The sequence below is a fragment of the Lepidochelys olivacea genome (assembly GCF_965140295.1).
Source record: "Lepidochelys olivacea isolate rLepOli2 genome assembly, chromosome: 8".
Taxonomy (NCBI): Eukaryota; Metazoa; Chordata; order Testudines; family Cheloniidae; genus Lepidochelys; species Lepidochelys olivacea.
In genome coordinates this window covers 4,534,299-4,554,290 of record NC_140418.1, presented here as the reverse complement: position 1 = coordinate 4,554,290, position 19,992 = coordinate 4,534,299, and the positions used below count along the sequence as shown (strand labels likewise).

The 19,992-nt window shown below is 53.8% G+C and overlaps 1 protein-coding gene across 2 annotated transcripts in view; it reads left to right on the top strand.

Moving 5' to 3' along the window:
- Positions 1 to 19,992, top strand: part of LARP1 (La ribonucleoprotein 1, translational regulator) — a 73,674-nt gene that overhangs the window by 37,720 nt on the left and 15,962 nt on the right. The window contains exons 2-6 of one of the 2 annotated variants that reach the window (XM_084635874.1): positions 9,377 to 9,438; positions 13,344 to 13,409; positions 16,747 to 16,915; positions 18,725 to 18,856; positions 19,413 to 19,565. In XM_084635874.1, the coding sequence (XP_084492000.1) occupies positions 9,377 to 9,438; positions 13,344 to 13,409; positions 16,747 to 16,915; positions 18,725 to 18,856; positions 19,413 to 19,565 (582 nt within the window). Of the gene's footprint in view, positions 1 to 9,376; positions 9,439 to 13,343; positions 13,410 to 16,743; positions 16,916 to 18,724; positions 18,857 to 19,412; positions 19,566 to 19,992 lie in introns of both variants that reach the window. The other variant, XM_084635873.1, reaches the window with a different exon arrangement.

Genomic DNA, 19,992 nt, shown 5'->3' with positions numbered 1-19,992 from the left:
CGAATGAATAGGCAGCTTCATTCTCTAGGACTGTCGCACCTCATTTACTGGGGATTTCTGACAGCGGAGTGGCTGCACTGGTGCAATTTGCTAGTGTAGATGGGCCAGGCCACAGTTTGTGCTGGTGCAGTTTGCCGCTCCCATGAAACTAAGCTACGTTGCACTTGAGCAAATAACTGCAACTTTGCCTGTCTGTCCTAAGGGTTTGCACTGATGACTGTAACTGGGGCAAATTGGCAGTTTAAAGAAGGTTTCAGTTTTGACTTTATGTGCTTAAAGAATTTTTGAACCTTGGGGCTCTGACTGTATTTTGTTTTTAAAATGTATAAAGCTGACCTAAGACTCTGGGGAAAAAAAAAAAATTTATCTTTTAGAAATATCCCCAGTGTGGGATCGGTTCTTCCTTGCATGTGCAGGAGTCTTGCCGGCATTACGTGGATTGCAGAGATGGAGGGTGGGAGGGAAGCCTCTCCTCACTTTTAACCAAGATGTCCTTTCTCCAAAGTGTTCCTTGGTTGTTGAAGTAAAGTAGACAGTGCCACAAACAAAACCACCAGCAATAAACAGGCTGATTCTTAATCCACCTAAAAAAGCTCGCGCACCAAAAAAGGGCAAGTTCCACGCCCCCCACACTCCACCCAGCGTTGGTGCTTGCAGCTGCTGCATGAATTGCCTGGCAAGGGTGGGTGTCAAGTCAGTGCAAAGCCCAGTACTTGTCTAACCGGAATATCCAGTGTTGCCTCGAGTCCACTGTCCTGCATCTGGTAGCTGCTTTCAGGGATTCTTGCATCCTCCTCTGAATAGAGAGTTAAGGAATAAGCTGTCCATAGAGAGCGTCTCCTTCCCCTCTCCCCCTGTTGGTTGCTTTCCTGTGCCCTGACCCCTGAGGATTTGTGTATTGTATTATAGGGGAGAGCTGATTTGACCTAGGGTTAGGTTGTCTAACACTTTCCGTTGTAAAGGATTCTTCAAGAAGCTCTTGCACCTCCACTGTTCGCAGCAGGCTTGCGGTATTCACGGCGGGAAGGCTCCTTGGGCTAGAGAAGTGCCTCTTCTTTCTCCAGTTAAATTCTGCTCAGATTTGGCCGAGAGATGAACTGTTAAAAATCACCATTTCCTTCCTTAGGACAGCCGTGGCAGACTGCCAGAATCCCTGACCTCCTCGGGCTGGGCTGACGACAGCACATTACTGCACTGGGGACGCCAGGGCAGCTGGGCTTTTTGGGGGAGGGAGCTGAGCCCTGTAGCCCCCCCCCCCCCCGCCCCCCGGGCTCTATACTGGTGGCTCATGTACACATGAGTGCCCCCGCCCTGGGGATACTGTGTGGAGTAAGCGCTCCCTGAAGCCCTGGGCAGTCGTGGTGATGGGATGGTCTCTGTCCATTTAAATGTCTGGATTTTAGAAATCTTGTTAAGCATCTAAAGTGCTGGTTTCTTCAAAGGAGCCTAAGGGAGTTAGGTATGCAAGGTGCCCAACTCCTGTTGGCATTCAGTGGGCGAAGAACACCTGTCTGTCTTAGGCTCCTTTTTGAAATGCCCAGTTCCAGCAGATACCTGGGTGGTGGTGGCCCTTTTCCGCGCTGTCGGAATAGTTTGCCAGGAACTGCGTGGCAAAGGGCCGTGATCTAGCTGGGCGGCCTGTGCTCTGGCCCCAGCTGGGCCTCGCGGATCGATTCAACCCCTTAGGAAGCCGTTGTGAGCTGCTTGTCGAAGAAGCCAGGCTGGCTGAAGCTCTGTTTTTGATTTCCCCAAGCAGGTAATAAGCCAGCCTGTCTCCTAGCCTGAGCGTAATGCTTCGCCATTCCGTCGCGCGGCTCATCTTCAAAGCGTGTTGCAAACGCCGGTGAGCCTGAGTTGAGCTGTGCCGCTGCGTTGTGCTCGGTACCGGTTCCAGTGGTGGTCTTGGCACGTACAGTTGAAAGGTGTTCATTAGCCCGCAAGCCTGGGTGGACTTCCCCTCTTGTGGCGTCTGCCTGTGACAATGCTACTTTCTCCTCAAACCATTTAGGGAAGCCAAACCAGTTTTGTGTCATTCTCCCCCACACAGCCCACTGAAATGACCAGCTTGCAAAACAGCAAGACCCAGAAATGGTGAGGCTGTACTGGGATCTGAAATTCCCCAGGAGCGAGACCGTGGGGGGGAGTAGATAGCACGTGGGCTGCGGCTTGAGGCCTGAGTTCTATTCCTCGCTCTGCCACTGACTTGTTCTGTGGCCTTGAGCAACGTCTCTGGCCCTCAGCTTCCCTTCCCATCCTTTGTCTTGTCTATTTGATCTGTAAACTCTTCCAGGTGGGGACTCTCTCAAGTAAGTGTTTTGTACAGCACCTAACACAATGGGGTCGTAGCTCTATTCTGGCCTCTAGTTCTGGGAACACCAGTAATAAGCTAATACTAAGCAGGCACATGGTAATCCAAGCAGGCATTGCCCACATACACTTGGAAAGGAATTGTGGCTTTGAGGTCACATGCAATAATTGAGTCTAGTGCAGCTTCAGCCAAGTCCATTTGGTGCAAATGATAGGGCTCCCAGGAAGCTGCATTTCTGCTCCACCCTCACCAGGGAGCTGTCATCTTGTTGCTAAAGTCTCCTGACTTCTTAAATCAGGTTTGCAGTCGCGTTACTTTGGTTCCTCCCTGTCCCCCGGTACCTGTGTCCAGTCCAGCCATGAGGCAATTAGTGAAGGCTTCTATCTGAGGTATCTTCCTCCCTAAAGATTGCACACTCCACCCCCTCCTCAGCATGCAAGCTGCCCTATCAATGCCTGCAGTGTACCAAGTTTGGGCTGGGTAGGTTTCTGCAGGGCCAGCTTGGGTGGGGTCTGCCACCCTCCGGCATTTTTGCTGTGCTGGTTTTCTTTCTCCCTGTGCACGCTGTAGCGTAATGGAGCTGGACAAAGTACAGTGCCGCGAATGTTCCTAGGGGGTTCTAGCGTTCCCTGGGCGTATGATAAAGGCACAGAAAGGGCCGTGTGAAAGGGAGTGATTCAGGCCGGGGTTTAATTTGGAATTCACGAGTGACTCTGTTAGCAGGCCCTTTATACCATTTGCAAAATCAGGAGCTGCTTACGGGTGGTTCAGGGACTGCGTAGACAAGTGCAGCAGTCTTTATGTGCCGAGGAATAAGCTGGGGATATTCATAGTGATCCAGGCTGGTGATCTCTGTCAGGCCTGTGTCGTGGGCTCTTTACTATGCGTGGGTGCAGGCAGGAAAGACCTCACTGGAATGTCTTCTCCAAAAAGCTTTATGGTACATAGTTCTCCATATGCATTGGTTTAAAAAGAAGTATTACTTTCTGCTGAAGCCTTTGCAGTAAGCTGAGCAAACCAGCCACAACAAGCGACTGAGTAAAATATCTGGCACAAACGCCTGTTCCTGGTGGCACATGGATCCGCCGGGCTGATTTAAACGAGCGGAGGATGGTGAAGTGTGCAGCTGCTCATACTCTCAGCACTGGCTTATCCTGGTAGTGGCTCGGCAGGCTCCCGGGCTGCTGCATATGTGTGTAGATAATTGTGATATGCAACAGTTGGCTGGGTCATGCTCGCTCTGTGTTCTCGTTTGTCGGAAGGGGCTCTGTGCGATCCACTCAGGTCTTGCCTATGCCAAATGGAACTCATGCTCGATCCCTTTGTCCGGAGGTAACAATTTACCTCCTTGTCATCCTGTGTATTCTCTCCATTTGGATTTTAGCGGAACAGAGTGCTCAAAACTCTCATGGCAAGACCATGCTCGGCACATTCTGTTTTTCAAGGGCCCCACAAACATCGTTCCTCTCAGCACCTCCATATGATACGGTAGTATTCCCGTCTTTCAGATGAGCAAATGACAGTTTAAATGATGGCTCTCAAGGCAGCCAGAATAGCTGAGTTCCTGGCTCCCAGTGCTGTGTTCATTCCTTTCGACCATGCCTCCCTCTCCTGCTAGTTGGGGAAGAGGGCCTTGCCTCACAGTGTCCTCATCCGTGCTGCTGAGTGTCCCTGGGGACATACCTATGAAATTGGTGGACCAGATTTGTCTTGGGGTGTCTCACTGAGTTGTAGGTGCAGGATTGCAGCGTGGGGGGAGAGTTGAAGTCTGGGGGAGGGCTGGATGGATTATATCTATTACAATGGCAGCAGGAAGGGGATGGGGAGGAGGGGGTCTCCCTGGCCCTCAGACACGCCCGCTAACAGTGTAAATTGAAGACACTGTGCCCTATAGTTAATTGGATGTGTTAGCGGATTGATTTTTTTCAGAGGGCTTGAACATTCGCCGCTACTGTTGAAGTCAAGGAGAGCTCCAGATGTTGTTGAAAAGCAGGCCCTGGGTTTCTGTCGCTTCAAAAGGCACCTAGAGAGGCTATATTTAGCCTGTGACATCTGTGGGCATGGAGTGGGGAATTCAAGGGCTGTTTGGAAAGAGTTCTGCTTCCTACACTAAGCCTAATGGTGAGCATTGCTCCACCGGGCGGGTACGTATACTGCAGGCTCCACTTTCTGGCATCGCAATCTGTGAGAGGGCGGTGGATGAGCGCCAGCTAGCAAGGAGAATTCCAGAACCAGGGAATATGCTGCTGTCTATGCAAAATCCCACTCGGGAACCCTCTGAAGGGGGAATTGATAGGGCAAACTCTGCTTTGCCGCTTCTTATTTTGGCTCATTGGCATTTCAATGTGCACAGCTCGGCGTCCTGGCCCCGCTCTTGGGCTTTATGGCCTGAAAAGGACCACTTTGAACGCCTGTGTAACGCAGGCTGGCTCCAAGGAGCAGTGAGCGTCCAGAGGTAACCAGGCGGGGCGTTCTGTGACGCAGCGCGGCTCCCGCGGCATGGCCCCGGCCACTTCTAATCTGCAGTCGCCTGGGGCTGCCAATGGGATATTCGTGCTCCTCCAGCCCCCTCTCTTACTGCCCTTCCCTGTGTTGAAATAAAGCCACTGAGCCAGTGTTGCAGGGGTACCAGTGGCCATCGTCCCGTGGGCTCATCTCCGGAATGGGTGTTGCCGAGTGCACAGTACCTTTCGCTTTCCCCTCACTCGGCAGAGGACGGTTCCTGGGGATTTGGGGGTGGGGGGGTGTCTGCTGGCTGTCTCATGGCTGTGCAGGGTTGCTATTTGCAGAACTGATTCTGGTCTGAGTGAACTCTTACCTGCTTGGGAGGCTGCTATGGAGCTTGCAGGGTGGTAAAACGGAATTAAGGGGTTACCTTCATTTTCATCCCTGGCTGTCTGCAGTGCGTGGTACCGGGAGTGTGCGGCAGAGGGGTGGGGAGAAGTATTGGCAGGGAGCAGGGTGCATAGAGTTGAAGTGCGTTTGTAGTTAAGCGCACACATGTGCCACATATGAGCCATCCCACTTTTAGCACAACACCCATTGGGAGCAGGCGGGGGGAGGGAAATAACCCCCCTACGGAAACCACTTCAAAATTTCAGGAGTTAAGTCATTTAAAAAAAAAAATATTTAGGTTTAGAGAGACTATCAACGTACAATATAACATGGTTGCAAGCATGAATGAGGTCGCGTATGTGACCCGCCCTGCTTTTAAAGCTATCTTCTCTGAACCAGCTCGCATCAAACCTTGTAAAACAATTTCACAACTGAAATTCCAGCCAGATGTTACAACCGCGGCATTATGCTCCCCCTGGCCCAGGCTCTACTCCGAGATGTTGAATCGTTTTCAAACAGTTTTAAAAACATTCTTCAAGTGCTGGGTCATGAGCCTTCCTCTGGGCAGAACAGCTAGTGCCCGGGAGGAAGTGCAGATATAGTTCTCTATGGACTTGGCGAGTGAAAATCATCTAGGGGTGAAATGTTGGGACCCGCACCTGCGAAAGGTGAGGGGTGGAGCTGGAGTTTAGCCCAGGTATGGCTGTAGTAAACCTGCTGCAGGATCAGTGGCACAGAGAAGCTGGAGCTGAAAAACCCCTCCCCAGTGCTGTCCTACCATCTAGAAGTCATAAAAATGCAGGGCATTCCAGGGCATCTTCTGGATGTTAGAGGGGGACAGGGTTTTCTCCGGGGGGGGGGGGGGGGAGGAGTGGGGAATGCCAAGTGTAGGTGAGAAGAAAAGCATTTAATTCCCCCTACAGTCTCTTCTGCCTCCCTCGCTCGCTCCTGTGCAGTTATTTGTTGTCATTATGCTAGTGCCCAGAGGTGCCAGGCTCCCACAGTGCTGGGAGACAGTCCCTGCCTCAGAGTTTGTATTCAAAATAGACAAAGCGTGGGAGAAACATAAACAATCGGGACCCGATTGTGCTAGGTTCTGTACATAGAAACACACATGGTGCATTGTCACCATTTTACAGCTGATGATTGATGTCCGATGGGGAACTGAGGCACAGAGAAATTGTGACTTGCCCAAGGTCACACAGGCAGGCTGTGGCAGACGCAGGAGCTGAACCCAGATCTGAGCCCCCATCAAGTGCCTTATCCACAAGCCCATCCTTCCTCACCTGTGCAGTGGGTCATGGATGCTGGTCTGTCCTTCTGTGACCTTTTAATGAATGGAGACATAGTTATCCTACCGGCACCGTGAAATGAATGGTGGCAACCATGACACATGGTAGTGCTCACCCGGCATGCCTTTAGAGAGGCTATGGCTGAACCTCTTCCCTTTCCAGGCCAGCCCCAAAAGAGTCCTGTGATTGCAATACTGCGGCTTCTGTGTGCAGCGGATGCATCTGCATGCTCGTATGCTGGTCTTTACACGGCTGCGCCATGGGTCCATGCATGCAGTGTGGAAGGGGGTATTACCCGCTTCTGTGGTGCCAGGAATCCCCCACAGAGCCGTGCTGCAGTCCCTCCCAGCGGGGCAGCTATTTGAAACTCTGCAGTCCCGATTCGAATGGTCATGGCCAGTCCGGGGCAGCTGATTCCCTCTGCCCACCTGCTTGAGGAGGGGATGGAAGCAGGGCCGGTGGAGACAGTAGTTTGTCTGGCAGGTGGAGGAGCAGACTCAGCTGCTCCCTTCTTGTGGAGCTCTGTCTCTCCAGTTGCTGCCTAGCAGAGGGCGCTCGCACAGCTGCTGCCTTTTGCTGGGACTGTGCGAGATCAGAGCAGTTGCAAGGAGCCGGGCGCACATACAACATGCCGGGCAGCAAGAGCCACGTGTCCCTCATTAAAAGCTCTCCACCACCCTCTTGGGGAAAAGCCAAGCTCATCAAGCCATGCTGGTGCCCAGCTGCTCAAGGGCATGCTTGTTTTGCTGCTTAAGCAGCAGATTTAAGTTTTGGGTGGCACTTAACTGCCCCTCCTCCAAAGAGCCGCGTCCAAGTTGAGCAAGCTGGCAGTCATGCTGAGTGTGGGAGGGGCTGTGTGTTGAGGACAGGTCTCCTGGCTGGTCTCCATCCCAGAAACCAGTCCTGCTGCAGAAGCTAATTGCAGCAGGATAATCCCCCCTGCCTGCAATACAGCCAGTGGTGTGCCGTCCTGCAGCGTAGATCAGCTCAAACCACCATGTGGTCGTGTCTGCTAACCATGCGAACAAGCTTTGTAGCTGTAGCCTAGGTTGTGATGGGGTTTGCAGATGGACGGCAGAACCTGGCTGAATCCTGTTTGTACTGTACGAGACTGTAGCACATCCCTGCATATAGTTTAACAGGGTCCCCTAGCTTCATTGTTCAGTGGGCCCTTGTGTGGATGCTTCAAACTCTGCAGATTGGAATATAGGCATAGCTAAGTGGTCAGGGGTGCGATCCGTGACCGGCAGAGACGAGACCGCAAATGTCTCTAGCGTGGATACAGCTATACTGACAAACCGTGCACTCATACCGGTATAGGTGTTTCATTTGGGAGGTGAGGCAGGTTTATTGCACCGGTAGAAAGCCGGTTTCTCTTCCTTCACACTAGGAGCGCTTTGCTGGTACCATAAAGCCCTCTGAATTCAGTTGCCATTGTGTTCCTTCGCTCCCTGGTCATCGTTCCTGTCAGCCCTGCCGTGCTGGGTGTAATTCTGCCTTGTTTCCCGTCCTGGCATTCGCTCTCTCAGTAATATCCATTGCAGGCGTGTCCGTATTTACTAGCCTTTTGGAACCCGGGGTGGCATTGGGCCTTTGTCCCTCCATGTTAACGTGAAGGGCCCTGACTGACCGCCATACAGTAATGTCGCTGTCTTTGGTTTGTGTGCTCACACTTCCTAGATGCCTGTATTAAATATCCCCCCCCCCCACACACACACACAATTTCCAGCTGTCCTGTTCTGCTTGCAAATTCAGGTGAGACACCAGGGTGCAGGTGGCCAAGGGCTAGTGTCCCTGGTTCCTTTCCCACCTCTCGCTTGGGCTAAGCAGGCTGGGGCAGGACTGGGCACCCCGTTAGTGAGCAAAGCTGCACTCGTGAGACTGACCCTGATTCGTGCGTTGCAGGGAGCCCTCTTGTAAACGGAGCCCTCTTGAAGTGGGGTGTGCAGTGTAGAGGTGGAGAACAGTGTGTTGGCCTGTAGGAAACACTGGCTGTCAGTCGGAGCGTAACTCTCCCTGCCTGCAGAGCTGGGTGATGAGTGGATTGGGGAAGGGTAGGTGGTGCTGGGAATTGGACCATGGTCTGCAGCCTCCATGATTGTGGCTGTGGCAGGTGAAGTCTTTGAAGTCTTTATGGCTCAACATCTGCAGCGGTTTGGCCCCCAGAGGTGAAATGGGGACTCTCCGTTTGAGTGATTTGGGTCAAAGCGGAGAAGGGTGGACTCCGGATCGAATAGTCAGAGAGACGCTGCACTCCGCCAATCCAGCAGAGAGCAGGCGCGCTCCTTTCAGAATCACGTTCTGGGGCAGATCAGTCCAACCTGTCCCATTTATTACACTTCCTCCTGGGATCTCCTCCTCCTCTCCCACAAGAGGGGTTGGGAGCTTCCAGAAGTGGCCACGTAGGGTTTGCCTGTGCTCCGTGCTAAGCCCAGGACACTGGGACCTGGGCTTGGGGACTCGGTGTTTCCAAGGCTGTGGTGAGTTTCAGTTTGCACTGCATTGGTAACCTGGGTTTACAGTGGTTGGATCTGGTCTCACAGCTGTGCTAACGTGTCCATACTGCAGTGTGCAGATGCAGCTGGCCCTGCTTCCACATTGCAAAATGCCAGGGCTTCTGACCCACCCCGGAGCAGGGTCCTAAGATCCAGTGCTTGCTGACCTGAGTCGGGTTGATTGATGTGTGGATGGAAGTAGGACTTGGGCCCAGTGCGGACATACCCATCCAGCCCTTAGCGAGGAGGAGGGGAAGGGTAGCTCACCTGGATGCACTGTGGGGAAGAGAAGGGTCATTGGGAAGATCTAAGAGGGACTCTGGCCCAGGTAGGGAGAGAACTCAACCAGTGCCAGCATGTGGCCTGCCAGCCTCAATGGACAGTGGAGAGAACGCTCTAGCAACCCTTGGTGTTGCGTATTAACGCCTCTGTTCTATTTTTCACAGAACATACGACTCCAGCCAAAGTGGTGAGGGCTGCAAACCCCAGGCAGCGGAAAGGAAGCAAGGTATGTCTGCCTCTACATCTTCCTGTTTCTGGTGGTGTATTACCTGGCTCTCGCTGCTTGTCTTCTGTATTGCAGCAGCACCTAGAGGCCCAGCCGAGATTCAACCCAGTGTGCTGGGTGCTGTATGTACACATAAGGAGATGCGGTCCCTGCCCCCAAGAGCTTATAGCCGCAACAGACAAGACAGGCAAAGCATTGGAGGGGAAGTGACTTGCCCAAGGTCACCTGACAGCGCAGTGGCAGAGCTGGTGCTAGACCCCAGGTCTCGTGGACTCCCAGGTCACTGCTCTGTCCCCTAGACCACGCTGCCTCCCATGCCACTTGAGGCAGTATTTTTGTTACCTCACCGGGGAGCAAACTCGGCTCTCTGAGTGGTGCGTGCATTTCCACTCCAGAGCAGCGTGCATTTCCACTCACCCACGCACCCCGCAGCTGTGCACGGCCTCCGGTTATGGGTGGCCGCTGGAAACTTTAGCGCGCCTCCTGCAGCGTGTGGTGCTTCCGTGGCAGTGCCCAGCTCTGGCCGTGGCAGTGCTGCCTTTCTCCCAGCTGCTGTGTTTACAAGAGCTTGCGGCGCTGGGGTTGTCAGTCCTGCTCGGCACCTGCCTAGCCCCTGTCGTCAGAGCATCTCCTAGGGCTCTCCCACAGCGGAGCTTCTCATCACCCGGAGAGGCAGGGTTCGTGCCCATCTTGTGCCTCGATGCCACAGTGACGGGAACAACTTAAATAGGTGCCCTCCGCCCACCTGTGTGTTGGGTGCAATGTCTGCCTGCCTCCCGGGGGTGGGTGAGAGCCCACATGCATGTGCGGATGGGTCGATGTCGGTGATGTGGATGGACGATGCACAGTGCCGTGTGGGTGCCTAGAACAACCACCGTTCCCCACCCGCTTGGACCTGCTCCATGCTGTCCGTCGGAGACAGTTGTTTCTTCTTCGAGAGCTTGCTCATGTCCGTTCCATATTAGGGGTGTGTGCTCGCCGCATGCACCGGTGCTGGAAGGTTTTCCCTCACCAGTATCTGTAGGAGACCGGCCCTGGAGTGGCGCCCACCTGGCACGGTATACGGGGCGCCACCGGCTCCCCCCCACCCTCAGTTCCTTCTTGCCGTCAGTGACGGTGTGGGAATGTCTGCTGCTTCGGCTAGCTTTTGCTTAGTTCAGTGTGTCTCACGAGCGTTTCTTTGTAAAATAGTTGTGTATAGTTCAGTATTCACCCTTCGTATTAGTTCTCGTTCGTTGGTCCTGGATGGGACTCAGCCTAGGGACGGGGCATTAGGGTGACCAGACAGCAAGTGTGAAAAATCAGGACGGGGGTGGGGGGTAATAGAGGCCTATATAAGAAGAAAAAGACCCCAAAATCAGGACTCTCTCTCTAAAATCGGGACATCTGGTCACCCTATGGGGCATGCCCCCCCCATCATCTGGCTTTAAACCATGCGATAGTTGTAAACGGCCCATGCCCATCAGCGACCCGCACATCGGTTGTTTTAAGGTGTCTAGGAGAAGGACACACAAGTGACAACTGTCACATCTGTAAGTCGTTCAAACCCAGAATGAAAAAAGAGAGTCCTCCATCTCACAACATTCCTGATGGAGTTGGCGTTGACCCCGGCACTGGAGCAGAAGTCCGAGTCGGCCCCAAGCACCGCAGTGTTGGTACGGAGCGCCCCACCTGTGCCATCTACGAGTTGGCGCCGATCCCCGGCCCTGGCCAAGAAGCCCAAGAGGTCTGCGAGGGGAAGATCTCCTACTTCCCATAAGGGGAAGGAGAGGGCCGGAGGAGAGCCTGGACCCGTGCTGGGCAGCTCGACACCTCCGTCAGGGAGTCAGGCCCCAGCTCATGTCGAGACCCTCCCTAACTAAGCTTGCCACAATGGACCGTGACGAGGGCCTCCGTCAACTCGAAGTCCTGTCGATGCCTGAGATCCTTCAGGCAGGGCAGGAGATCCTGACGCTACCGGTGCTGAGCTAAGGTGGCACAGCCCTTGGGTAGCAGGTTTGAAATCCCCCTGGCCTAGGAGCGGGCTGGGATCTGCTGAATGCAGGAATGGGCTGTTGAAGTGAACGGTGTGGTGGCAGAGAAGCTGGACCATGCCACTCAACTCTCCTTTTAAACCAACCAGCCAATACAAATCCTCTGTTGGGTGAGAATACGGAAAATTGCCCTGCAAGCAGAATAGCATAACGTCTTGTGTGACTCTCCCCCTGAGAACGCCGGGGGCCTGCACTCATCACTGGCTGCTCCTCTCCAAAGGGCAACTGTGCTTTCCCCAGAGCATGATCTTCTGGTCCTTTTTCTTGAGCATTAATGTTCCTCCCCTGCTTGTTTGGGAAGAGACATCCACGCTCTGCCTTTTTTCCCCTGGAAACACCTCTCGTTCTCAAAGCATCAGGTTTGAAAACTAGATCAAGTGGAGACACCAGTAAATGGTGTTATAACTGCCCTGCAAACCAAACCGCTTCACCGGCAAGCTCCAGCCTCACAAGGGAAGGCGCATGAATGGTGTGTTGTGAGTGGCCTTGGAGGCTGCTCTGGGTGGATTGAATGGAAACCAGATGCCTGTTCTTGCCGTCAGCTGAGCACAGAGCTCTGGCAGCACTTGATTGCAGTTGTGCTGTTTAATGTGAGTGAGCCCTGCAGTCATCTGCCCCCAGGTGGCATGAGCTTTTAGAATGAATTTGAAAGTGAATTTGGTATCCCAGCTGGATTAACAGCACCGAAGGCCCTGGTGCTCTTTCTGCTCCTCTTTCGGGGGAAACGGGGCTGTGCTGAAACCCCGCGGAGCCTTGCAGTTGTGGTCTGACCTCACCAGGCGGCACCAGGATCATAGAATCCTAGAATATCAGGGTTGGAAGGGACCTCGGGAGATCTAGTCCAACCCCCTGCAGGACCAATCCCCAACTAAATCATCCTACCAAGTACCATCCCTTATTTTTGCCCCAGATCCCTAAATGGCCCCCCTCAATGATTGAACTCACAACCCTGGGTTTAGTAGGCCAATGCGCAAACCACTGAGCTATCCCTCCCCCCGGGAGGTAGGAGTTCAGCTCCAGACATTTGATTGTAGAAATAGAGGGGATTTAGAGACTGACAATGAAATTGCCTGGGGGTCTGGAAAGAGCCTAGGGAAGAGATGATTGTTCCACGCAGTAGTGAGGCGTATAAAGAGGGGTGTCAGCAGCTGCTATTTCTGTTTTTACTACCCCGCTCATCTGGGTGAGCTGTTGGCCACGGGGCTTGAACCTGACCCTTGTGGCTCTGAACACGTGACCGTCTTTTGTCTGAGCTGAAAGACCCAGAGCTAAAAGCAGGGTCATCAAACTGTCTGTGGCCAGCTAGCAGTCGGAAGGTTACAGTGAACCGCCCAGAGTGGGTCTGGGGTGCGGTCATCCGTCACTTAAGAATAGGGGGATATTCAACTAAATCCAAGGCAGTACATTTAAAACCACCGGGCATTAATGTTTTACGCTGTGTATAACTCGCCCATGAAACTTGTTGCCCATCAGGTCGTTGAGATCAAGCACTTAACAGAATTTTAAAGAGGGTGACACTTCATGTGGATAATAATTATCCTGTCTAAGAAGCGTGGATTTTAAGGGCTATATACCCTGAGGCTTCGGGGCATAAACCAACCTCGGATCCCCCTGAGGTAGGTAGCAACCACTCCTTTAGGCATGTTAGTCCATAGGTGTCCACGAGGATGTTTCTTGTCTCTTTCTCTGAAGCATCTGGTACTGGATGCTGTTGGATGGGGTGAGAGGCTGTCAGTCCGATCCTCTAGCCCAGGCCCTGTGCTCTGGAAGGGGGAGAAGGGATATTGGCCTATTGAATGCGAGGAAGCAGCCCTTCAGAACCAGCGCTTGAGATCACTGTACTAACGAGATCTCTCTGTTTTTTGAATAAAGGTGGGTGACTTTGGTGATGCCACGAACTGGCCGACCCCTGGAGAAATAGCCCACAAGAGCATCCAGGTAAGAAGCACGACCCTGCAAACAAAACACTCTACCACGCGGCAGCATCCGAGCTTTCCCTGGCGAACAAGCGATGTCCCCTCTTCTCTCTGGGGGCAGAGAACTCTAGAAAAGTTGACCACTCAAGACCAAGACGTCCTGTGGGCTTTTCCTTTGGAAGCGAGGTCTCCTAAGGGCTTCTCTGTCCCTAAAACAGCTGAAATAGACACTGTCAGCTGAAATCTTCCTTTATCACATTTCAGTGCCTATTTTACCAATAACACCACAGATTATTATAGCAGGGTTTGGAAAAGTTACCTGAGACCTGCTAGTTGATGGACTAGTCCTGCTAGCCACAGTGGACAGAGCTAGGCTGCTACTCCCCGGAATGCAAGCAATAAACAGCTGTGTACTGTTTGTGTATCTTTCTTAACTGTCCTCCTCTGGGCAGATTCTAATGCCTATACAATGTAAGTTTTTGTGTGAGTTGCTTTCTTTGTTCCCTTCGTTTTTCTTTTGTCACAACAGGCCAATGTATATTTCCCTGTGCTGTTTTCAGTGTCTGTTTTCCTCTTTGCGCTCTCACTCTCTGGTTCTTCTTCAGACTGTTCTCTACCACCTGCCCCATAATCCTTCAGCTCCTGCTCTGCTTCCCTTCTATCTCCACCCCCGTTAAGTCTCTGTGTACTCCACTCACCTTTAATGGATCCCCTCTGTCTCCCTTATACTCCCTCTGGTTCTTGACAAATTTGGCAGCCTCCCAGTAACCAGAGAACTAAATGTACTAAAAGGCCCAGCTGCCCTTAGGCAGCCTTCAAGCCCAACCTCTCTCACCAGCTCTTGCTTAGCTTCCCACCAAGGTGATGCCTCTGGACCCTGCTTGGGGCATGGTCTATCATTTGTAGTCTCCTGCTAGTGGGTTCCTGAGTTTGAAGCCCCCTCTGCTTACTGGAGAGGAGCGGTGTTGTGTGCTAAATTTAGCCTCCTTTCTTATAAAGACCTTTTGCCCAGGGAAAAAGCACTGGTACATGTCTCAGCTGCTCATTGCTTTTCCCAGCAGCAACATGAAATTGGCCGTTATTGGCCCTTTCCTTGTAACCTGGGGGGGGGCGGGGGTTGGTTTCTGAATTGTTGCCATGAAATTGACCCAAGCACTTATTCATTTCAGGCTGCTGCTGTTGAGCAAAGCTCTGAGCAGCAGTGGTGGTGCTGAGGCTGCAGGCAGACTCACCAAGATGGCATTGCATCAGGTTTATGCTAGAGTGATGTTTAAAGGTGATCCCTGCAACCATAAGAGCTAGAATCTCCTCTTAAAAATAAATAGCTAAAGCATAGATCATGCAGCTCTTGTTTCACTTACTTTCCTAGGTGGTTTTGCCTTCCAGTTCTGGAGGCTGCAGTGTTTGGGTTGGAAGAGCAGGGGAATGGATGTTTTAAACCTCCGTTCGTCAGAACTGCAAACAAAACACGAGCCTGGGTGTGTTGCTTAGGTTGGGTAAAAGATTGCTTTTACAAGCCCAGCCTCAAATCTGAACCATGGATTGTCCCTTTAATACTAATAAAAAGCTAAAGTAGCAGGTTGAGCAGTCAGTGAGGAACATGCTGTGCAAAGTGAGAGTTGGAAGCACTTTCATCTACCCACTGAGAAGACACGTGGTTGTTCAGAATACCCTAACTCAGCACAATTACAGTGACCTTTGTGCCTGGGGGGATGGATGCTGCTTTATAAACCCAACCTTCCAACGTACCAGGCTCCTGCAGCCTTCTCAAGCAAGGGAGGAATGAAGCCGGATGCCCTCAGCTTGTGCGGCTGTTCTGAAGTTGGTATCACAACATGCTGCTCCCTGAAGTGGAGCTGAGGTGGCATCTCTCCTCTAGCCCAGCTCCTCTTTCCGCCTGGAGTTCCTCCCTGACCCCCCAATTCTGCACTGTTGTCCTCTAGAATTAACCCTTGAGCTGAAAGTGTGTGTTTGTTTTTTTTTCTTCCTGTGTTCCCTCTGCCCACTACTCTCGGAAACAGATAGAGATGGGGACCTTTGCAGGCCAGAAGGATGTGGTCCGGTTGTGAAGCCGGTGACCCCATGCTGGTTAAAACTGTACTTTCATGATTGCCTTAACCAGCCCCCTCGGCGGTGTACCAGCACAGATATTTCTTCTGCTGGGAGAAGGGCCTGACCAGAGCTCCCCGCAAAGCTTGTGTCTAGCCACTGGAGCTGCCAGTGTGCCAGGATGGCTCACGCCCTCCAGGTTGCTCCCTAGCTGTAAACCACGTATGTTCTCCATGTGTTAGCGCGTGTTGGACGGTATGTTATGGGGGAGAGCCCCTCTGTGCACTGCTCATCTCGGAGGCAGGAGGCCCCAGGGGAATCTCAGCCAAAAGCATTCCTCGGTGTTTTCTGTGTGTGTGTGGGGGGGGGGGGGGTCAGAGCTGGAGTTCAGGTCATGGCCCTGTGGGCACTGCCTCCTGCTGTAGCCCTGGAAGCTCCAGCTGAGCGACTCTTTGGGGTGCTGGGCATCGGCTCAGGAGGCAGCCAGGAATAGCTTGCTGTGGCCCCGGGTGCAGAGGATTTCCTTTTAGGGATTCCCTGCATGTTGGGCTCCCTCGCTCAGCGGTGCTATTCTGGGACGGGGAGCCTGGATCCTGTTCTGAACCCTGGGCGCAGTGAGTTGGGCAGGGAAGTTCAGTAAGCTGGATCTCTGGTGCAGGGGTCGAGTTACCCAGGTGAAAGCGGAGAGCTCCTGGCTGAGCAGCGGAACGGCCCATGGCTTGGTGCCTGCTAACGCTGGCCCTCATGAGGGGCATGGCCCCGTGCTGCTGCAGCCCAGATGCAGGAGCTGTCAAAGCTGTTCTATTTTTGGGCACTTTCCTTTCAGCCTTAGTTTCCTGGCCATGCAATAGCTGCTGTCAGTCGGTGCCCCATTGCTACCCAGCTTCTCCCCTCTGCGGTGCGAATCTTTACCAGACCCAGCATCCTAATGCAACAGACACCTGTGAGCATCCCTTATGTCTACTCCCTGATTTTAGGAATCCTCTCCCCACTGTTGCTCCCCCTCCAGATGAACTCTTGTCGGTACCGTGCCCAGGTGTGCACTGGGGGTGACGAGAGAGCATGCAAAGCTCACTCCGACTTGTCTTCAAGCCCTTGCTAGCTGAGCTGCTCTTTACCGGGGCCTGTCGTCTCCCCAGGGTGAGATGCTGGGATCCCATCCCCAGACTAGTAACTGTCCTTCCCGCTTCCCCTCTGCGGGGCTAGATGGGCGTGGCTCTGGCAGGTGGATCTGACCAGCTCTGCGTTGTCTGTCCTGAGCCCGCTCCCACCATCCTTTGCCTCACCTGCCTGGCTCTTGTCTCCAGCAGCCACCCAAACCCCAGCCCCTCCGGAAGCTGCCCCTCAAGAAAGATATGAAAGAACAGGAGAAAGGGGATGGGAGCGATGGCAAAGAGAACCTGAAAACCAAATCAGACGAGTCCGGGGAGGAGAAGAACGGGGACGACGACAACCAGAAGTTGGCCCAGAAGAAGAAAGGTGAGAATGGGAGAGGGGTGGGTGAGATTCCAGGGGACTGCTGGAAGATTGGGGATTTGGTTCTGGCCGAGCCAGCTTCCATGATGTCATGACCTTTGATGTCATGCTGCCCTGGCTGTCCCAGTTCTCTGGCCACCTCCAGATGGGCGATTGTAACCTGCGTCCCTCGGGCTGCATCTGAAATCCATTCACAAGCTGGTGCAGAAGCAAGGGGTGGCGCCTGCTAAGCAGAGAGTCCTGCTGTTTCACCATCCGCCCCGGCTGCCCTTCTGGATAGAATTACTGTTGATTTGCTTTTGGCCTATGAAGCCCTAAATGGCCTGGCACCTGCCAACCTGAGACTCCCCTCCTCCTCTCCCCCCACCGATTCCCTCTCCCCCCCCCCCAGTGCAATCACGGCTACTGAGTGGGGTGCTGGATCTGCATCAGTTGTTTGCAGGGGTATTTCCCATGAGGGTCCCTCTGCTCTGGGACTCGCTCCCCTACTCTGCTTGATCCAAAATAGTCCAGCTCGGTTGATCTCCAGGGGAAGTTTCTCCTTTTCTACAGCCTCTGGGGAGAGGGCATTCGCTCATCACTGCTGTTGGGGATCAGCTGGCGAGCTGGGTCTATTGCTGGGCGACGTTAGAGGCACGTGGAACCTGGTCTAGGCTCTGTTGTAGCTGCTTGTAAACAAGAGATAATGGATAGGCATGAAAGGGAGTGAGGCTGTGTCCCTGGATCTGAGGCGGCAGCCGGTGCTGGGCCTGGAATCTGTGCATTGGCCACCTCTGCCCTCCGGGAGTCTTGGCGTCTCTCCTGTTCATCTCAGGGTAGCTGGGGTAGCAAAGAGTCAGGGGACGTCTGCACTTACTCTGCTACAGCGACGCAGCTGCATCATTCAGTGTGGAGACTCCCTTCTTCCATTGACGCAGTTAATGCACCTCCCTGAGAGAATTCATCCGTCGACCTAGCACTCTCTGCATGGGGACTAGGTCACCAGAGCTGGGTCTCGGGGGAGTGGATTTTTCACAGCCCTGCGAGATGTAGCTATGCGCATGTAAGTTCCCCAGGTTGCAAAAAGCATCAGAACTAGAACATCAGGAGCGTGACCGTGGCGCCCCTCATCCCGTGGGTACAGGGACCCCTGGGTTCAGTGCTTTCTTCAGACCTCGATGAGTTCAGGGAAGACCATAGCCTGCCTCTCGGATGGACGGACTGGCCCCATTCATCATCTTTCCTGGGGCGGTGGCTGGCTGTGCGTGGGGAGACATCTGTTGCACTCGACCCCAGGAGACGGCTTTCCAGGGGGAAGCCTGCTTCGATCCCAGGGCGCAACAGGAAATCCGGCCATGAGCGGAGTGCGCACAATGGCAAGAACCGTCTCGGTCTCCTCCTTGTGCTTTGAAGTTCACCAGGTCTGGTCCGAGGTCTGCGAGTGACTTTGGGGCCATGTGCAAGCACCGAATGCATGGGGCAGAAAGCTTTGAAGTCCAGTGCAGCAGCCCCATGGCCCTGAGCTCCCCAGAGCGGCAGAGACTGTGGGGAAGGGAGCGGCACTGGTGAGCCAGAGGGGAGCCACACCCAGCCCTCCTGTGCTATGGTTCTGCAGTCTCCCTGAGGCTGTTTTCAGGGCAGCGGGCCAGCAGGAGCCGCACAGAGGGGGGGATCTGTGTGAGAGGCCCAAGCGCCTTCTGGCCTGGAATTGGATGCACCCTAGATTTTTGTCCCTGCTTGAACATGCAGGGAGAAGGGGAGGGCGGAGGTGGAAGCAAAGATTTGTTCTTCCTTTTAAAGCTGTGTCATGCCCAAATCCTGTCCCTCGTTCAGGCAACAAGCACAAGTGGGTCCCTCTGCAAATAGACATGAAGGCGGAGGCGCCCAGGGACAAAACGGCCTCTCGGAACAACCGGCAGAATGAGCAACACAGGCACCCCTCCAACAACCGCAGCGAATTGAAAGGTGGGTGGGCTGGGCTGGGGGTGGGGGGCAGGGGCAGGCGGTAGCTCCCCCCCCTCTCGGCACCTGGTGGCATGGCTGCTGCAGCACTCCCAGCCTACCTGGGGTTCCCCCGTGGCATTTCCACCAGCCATCGCTGGATCTGAGCGCTTGCAGGGAGCGGCGCCTGGACGCTGCGGTCAGGGGCATGCTACGGACGACTTCCCAAGGGAAGCTCTCGGGACCGTGTCGGTCATGGTACGATAATGCCAGATGGGCCCTTTCCCAGCCACTCTTCTCCAACGCAGGAGAGGGTCGGGGAAAGCCTGGACTCTGAAGCATTTGCCCCCGAGGTAAAGAGCTCATCTGGGCGCAGAGAAGGGCTTTAGCCGTGTCACTTGTTCAGGGAGCATTACAAAGAGGCTGTAATTGCTTTAGATGCTAGACTCCTTCCAGGGCACTCTGGTACCTGCCGAAGGACAGAGGGCAATGGGGGCGCAATCCCCAGGCCTAATTGCACATCGGAGCCAGCAGAGGGCGCTTTCACCTCACCTCTAGTGTCCCCCTTGCTCCCCCGCAGGCTGGCACCCGGATAACAAGCACGAGCGGAACTGGCCTGATCACGACGAAACCTCCAGTGTCAAGAGCGAGGGAGGAGCAGTGCGAGGAGCCTTCCGGGGCAGGGGCCGGGGCAGGGGCCGGGGCCGGAGCCGAGGAAGAGGAGGCACTCGCTGTACGTATAGCCCTGCTCTGGGTGTCTAACTGGGCAAGATGCAGTCAGCAGTGGACTGCATCTTATTCTCGGAGCCCTTTTGTAAGGGGCCCGTGACTGACTGGCTGCTGGAGTGAGTGGGGCTTGGAGCTGGTTTGTTCTTCGGGAAAGTATTTGCGGGTGATGGTGGTTGAGTGCTTGTGGGAACAGTCGGGCATATCGCATTCCTCGCAGCCCTGTGTCTTCATGTCACCTGTGATGCAAGCGTTCACCACAGGCTAGAAAATACCATAACTCCATCACGTGGAATGGTAGATGTGGCAGCTGATAAACAGCCCTAGTTTGGTACAGGTCAGCCACGGAAATGGATCATGCACAGACGGAGAAAAGTATCGTCTGTGCTCTGGGTACCTCGGCGTTTCTCCAGCCAGACCTGGGTCCTGGCAGT